Source organism: Montipora capricornis, chromosome 4, assembly GCF_036669925.1.
Source record: "Montipora capricornis isolate CH-2021 chromosome 4, ASM3666992v2, whole genome shotgun sequence".
Taxonomy (NCBI): domain Eukaryota; kingdom Metazoa; phylum Cnidaria; class Anthozoa; order Scleractinia; family Acroporidae; genus Montipora; species Montipora capricornis.
In genome coordinates, this window is record NC_090886.1 from 54,538,500 (window position 1) to 54,543,499 (window position 5,000).

The following is a 5,000-nucleotide window of genomic DNA, read 5'->3' on the forward strand; positions in this document are numbered from 1 at the left end:
AGAATTGTTAAAGTCAATATCATGATTAAAAGTCCATGCGTGTTTTGTGACATTTGAGCCTTTAGTACAATGCTTCAAGTTCCTCATATGTTCCTTTCTCCTAGTAGTAAAGGATCTTTTAGTTTCACCAATGTAGCTCCATGGGCAAGATGCGCATGGAATTTTATAGATGACATTGCACTGGTCGTCTTCGGCATGTCGAAACTTAGGGATAGGGAAATGCTGTTGTAAAGTTTTAACTGGTCTGCTGGTGACTTGGATGTCGTGTTCCTTGAGGATTCTTGTGAGAGGTTCCGTGATGCCTTTGATGTAGGGAAGGACTGCAAAGTTGCGTCGGTTTGTTGGCTCAGCCCATTTAAAGAACATACCAACCAACTCTTCTGGAGTAGGTGTAGGTGGTGGAGGCCTCGCTTTCTTTCTTATAACATCAGCAGCGATTTTTTTGGGATAGCACTCCAACGGCTATCCCAAAAGAATCGCAGGTCAAATGAACAAGAAAAAAATTCATCAGTCGACCATAATATTTTTACTCTCAAAGGCCGGATTAACTTCTTTGCCTGCATTGAAACACATTCAACAGTAATTTCCTCACTATGGAAAGAAAAACAGAAGGAAACTATTTTTATCTTTATCATTGTGATTGATCAGGGAAAATGTAGAAATCATCAGCTTCTTTGGGTTGAAATCAAAAGGGGGTTGTGCTCAAAAAGTTAAGTAATAGAAAAGCTTAGCTCTTCTGAATGAAACAAAACATTAAAAAAGCACAACTTAGTTTTCATATATGTCAAAATCTTTTAGTCATCGAGTGTAAGTGCACGTTGGGCACACTACTTTAATTTTGCTGATTGGTAAACATGTAGATCATAATCGGCTAATTTGTGTCTGTTGATTTCACAATAGCCTCTTTTCTTCTCTTGTAATTTATTCACGCAATTTTTGATTTCGCTCCACTTTTCTTTGAAAGAATTATATCTGTATGAAAAATAGAGAGGAGAGGCACAAGTCGCCTGTGTTCATGTCATTTAACAGCTACACGGGAAAACAACGGATCATTATACTTTCATGAGTAACTGAGTACGACTTCCGCAATAAGACCTCGCATTGCTATCTGTACACGAATACCAGCGATTCGTACTCCAATACACACGTCGTTTGTAATCCGTATACGAATACAAGTAATCCGAACACGGATGCCGCAATATCACGAATGTGTGATAACGGGGGAAGAATTACGTTGATTCGTACACGATTTACTTAATGATGGAAATCCGTAAACGAAATCCGTACACGGACCGACGACTCATGAACCAATAGTTGTTATCGAGAGGTCTGGGAACAAGTTATATTTATACATTCAAAATGGCTGCCCGTGCAGAAATCGAGAGAGGAGAGAAGAGAATATGTAAAATTCGCAAGACGGCGATAGCCTTTAGATGTGAATAAGAAAGAACTCTGTGACTTAAAGGTAAGAGGGTTGTTTTTAAATATGTTAACAATTTCATTGTGAGTATTTAACCAAACCCCACAGTAAGCAGATTCAGGCAGTAATGGATAAGTATTAAATTCCATTTTTAAAGTTTTTATTGGTAAACACGACCTTGTGTCTCGGGTACCTAAGACAACCCTTCCCCCCGAGTTACCCTGGGCGAAAATTTTTTTCTCTCATTTGTTTAAAAAATCTATTAACCGTTTACTGGAGGGCGAGACAACTCGGGTGGGCGAGATAACTCGGGGAGGCGAGTTGTCTCGCCTCAGCAGGTCCGAATAACCCTGGCAGGCGATTCAACTTTTTCGCATGTAAACAGTTTGGCTTGACTACCCGAGACACAGCAAAATCTTAAATGCGCAATCACAGAAGCAACAATTTGAGTCCTTATACATGTTGCTAGCATCCGCGTTCGAATGAAAAGGTTTTTCCCGCCAAAATTCTCACCGTAGCCAACGGAAACTGTCAATTTAAAAACATACATTTTAGTTAAACTACACATTACTGCTCAGTTGAGATTATCAGTCCATCTTCTGAATGTGCAGACACAACTATACTTAATAAAAGACGAACTACATTGAAAGAAGGGCAAATGATGATGCTTATTTTTTTAAAGATGAGTCGTAAAATGTATGCATAATCAAGTAGGGCCAACTTCGTCTCGTTCACGCAATTCTCATATAAATGCTCGATAAAGTTGTCTTGGGAAGGAGAGTTGTCTTGGGTACCCGAGACCATATAAAATAGTATGATCATTTGTACTTATCATCGAGTTAGGACAATGTGCAAGCCAGCTAGCCATGCAAGTCATGCAAGCCATGATTGCAAGTCACACAGTTCTTGAAAGCTAACCGTTTTAAAATAGGTGCTTAGACTTATAACTGTTTATCAGCGCTACTTGAAATGGGTGCTTAGGCTTAAATGTGAAATTCGCAGGGCTCTCAGATTGTCCAGCCCCCGTATCATCCTTTTGCAGAACCCTTTGTTTGTAAAATTATTTGTTGATATTTCCCATCATGCATGTATCCAAATTTTTGCCATCACTGATAATGTATGAGTGCTTAGTTTTCAAACATTACATTTTAATAGTAATACATGGAAAGAATGTTTGCCTATAATATAATATTTTTATTTCAAATAGAAGACTTTGCACTACAATTACTTTTCTTACAATCTAGTGTGACCAACTTAAACTAACAATATTTATTACTTTTTTTTTTTTTTTTGAAACAGAAGACTGTGCACTTCAAGGTGATGTATTTTATTTTACAATTAGTTGTATCCGTCAACTATTTTTTCGCTGCTTTCTCTTTTTTGGCCCTCTTTCTTTCTGCTGTTGCTCTTTTGTCCTTTCTCTTTTTCAGCACTTTCTCTCCTTCTCTCTCCTGATTCCTGCCAGATGTGCTGTTCATAGTGGGATCATCTATACCCAACAAAATAGGAATTAGTCAAAAGTTAAAACAAACGTGACACAATTCGAAGAAAATGTTTGTGATCCACTGAAGGCAGGTGGAATTGTGTTCTTTTGATGTATACGTGAGACTTCAATAAACATCAGTAAGTAGTGTTAAGTGTTTTGTGTATTCTGTGTATTGTGTACTGTAAGTAGTAGAAATACTGTTTTGTAAGTATTTATTTTTAATTTAAATAAATAACTAAAGAAATCAATAAATAAAAAGACAGACTTCAACATATTTTTCCAGAGATCAATAATTAATAATAATAATAATAATAATAATAAGAAGAAGAAGAAGAAGAAGAAGAAGAATAATAATAAGAATAATAACAATAATAATAATAACATGCACTCACCAGTCATTGTAGCATATAATTCTTTTGACCCTTCAAAATTTCCTCTGAATGAAACCTGCAATGAAAAAATGTAAGGGAAGTATCCGACCCCAAATGAAATTATGTATTTTTAGTTGAAAAGTGGGTATTAAAATGTTCATTTTTGGATATTGTTAGGAGTAATAAAATAAGTCTTGATGGCCAGAATGACCTTGTGGCCAATGGAAGTAGCAATGTAGGTTTTTATCCGAGACGGTATCCACGAAAGGAACTTGGTGCCAAGGAAACTAGTGATTCACATGTCCCAAGTGCTGATTACTCATCAGGCCTTGTCGCCAAAGGGAACTAGTGTGTACCCTAAGTGTCCAAGCCCAAGCCCAAGAGACCCTCATCCCAATTATCAAAACAGACTACTGTTATTTTAGATCCAAGTGTTGATACCCTCAAAGGACTTGTTACTTTAGGAACTCTCCCAAGTGTCGATTCCTCGAAAGGCTTTGTCGCCAAGGGAACCAGTGATGTTAGTGTCCCAAGTGTCGATTCCTCGAAAGGCTTCGTCGCCAAGGGAACCAGTGATGTTAGTGTCCCAAGTGTCGATTCCTCGAAAGGCTTCGTCGCCAAGGGAACGAGTGATGTTAGTGTCCCAAGTGTCGATTCCTCGAAAGGCTTCGTCGCCAAGGGAACTGGTGATGTTAGTGTCCCAAGTGTCGATTCCTCGAAAGGCTTCGTCGCCAATGGAACGAGTGATGTTAGTGTCCCAAGTGTCGATTCCTCGAAAGGCTTTGTCGCCAAGGGAACGAGTGATGTTAGTGTCCCAAGTGTCGATTCCTCGAAAGGCTTTGTCGCCAAGGGAACGAGTGATGTTAGTGTCCCAAGTGTCGATTCCTCGAAAGGCTTTGTCGCCAAGGGAACGAGTGATGTTAGTGTCCCAAGTGTCGATTCCTCGAAAGGCTTTGTCGCCAAGGGAACGAGTGATGTTAGTGTCCCAAGTGTCGATTCCTCGAAAGGCTTTGTCGCCAAGGGAACTGGTGATGTTAATGTCCCAAGTGTTGATTCCTCCAAAGGCTTCATCGCCAAGGCAACTGGTGATGTTAATATCCCAAGTGTTGATTCCTCGAAAGGCTTCGTTGCCAAGGGAACTGGTGATGTTAGTGTATCAGAAATGTTGATGCTCAAAAAAGCTTCCTTCTCGGGTGCCCGAAAGAGCAACTCTTTGCTTTGGGAACCACTGATTATATTTAATGACTAGTTTACATTTAGCTGCAAGATTATGCACGTCCGTAAGAAATCAATAATTGCTGTATGTACATGTACATGTATATAGCAAGAAATAGCAAATATCCCCATATTTTGAAAAGATGCCCTCTTACTGTAATGAGTTTACTTGAGTGTACTGGATATGTCTCATTTCACTGACCAATGAATGTCAGCTGATTTGATGTTATTTTGGCCTTCATCATATCTTCTGTTAGGTGGAGATAGGCGGATTATTTGCTGCCTGCAATTTATACATTTTGGTCAACCAAAATGCTTTTTAGGGTAGGGTACTTCCCTTACCTCAGAACCAAGTAACATCGCAACTTGTCCTGCCTCCTATGAAGTGGTAAAATGAAAGGGTGTAAGAGTTGACAGGGTACTAATTTAATGATAGTACCAGTAGTTGTGAGCAGTGGTAAACATATTATTTAACTATAAATATAGATGTATTTATATATTATGTTAT

The 5,000-nt window shown here is 38.7% G+C and overlaps 2 protein-coding genes across 3 annotated transcripts in view; one reads left to right on the forward strand and one right to left on the reverse strand.

Moving 5' to 3' along the window:
- LOC138047523 (syntaxin-1A-like) overlaps window positions 1-5,000 on the forward strand; it is a 54,131-nt gene that overhangs the window by 17,029 nt on the left and 32,102 nt on the right. The gene's annotated exons all lie outside the window — the stretch shown is intronic.
- The window catches only part of LOC138047529 (uncharacterized), a 7,694-nt gene that overhangs the window by 732 nt on the left and 1,962 nt on the right, over window positions 1-5,000 (reverse strand). The window contains exons 3-5 of the mRNA XM_068894419.1: window positions 4,835-4,870; window positions 3,299-3,353; window positions 1-2,909 (exon numbers count right to left, since the gene is read on the reverse strand). The exon at window positions 1-2,909 is cut by the window's left edge and continues 732 nt beyond it. Coding sequence (XP_068750520.1) covers window positions 2,776-2,909; window positions 3,299-3,353; window positions 4,835-4,870 — 225 coding nt within the window. The 3' untranslated portion in view covers window positions 1-2,775. The remainder of the gene's footprint in view (window positions 2,910-3,298; window positions 3,354-4,834; window positions 4,871-5,000) is intronic.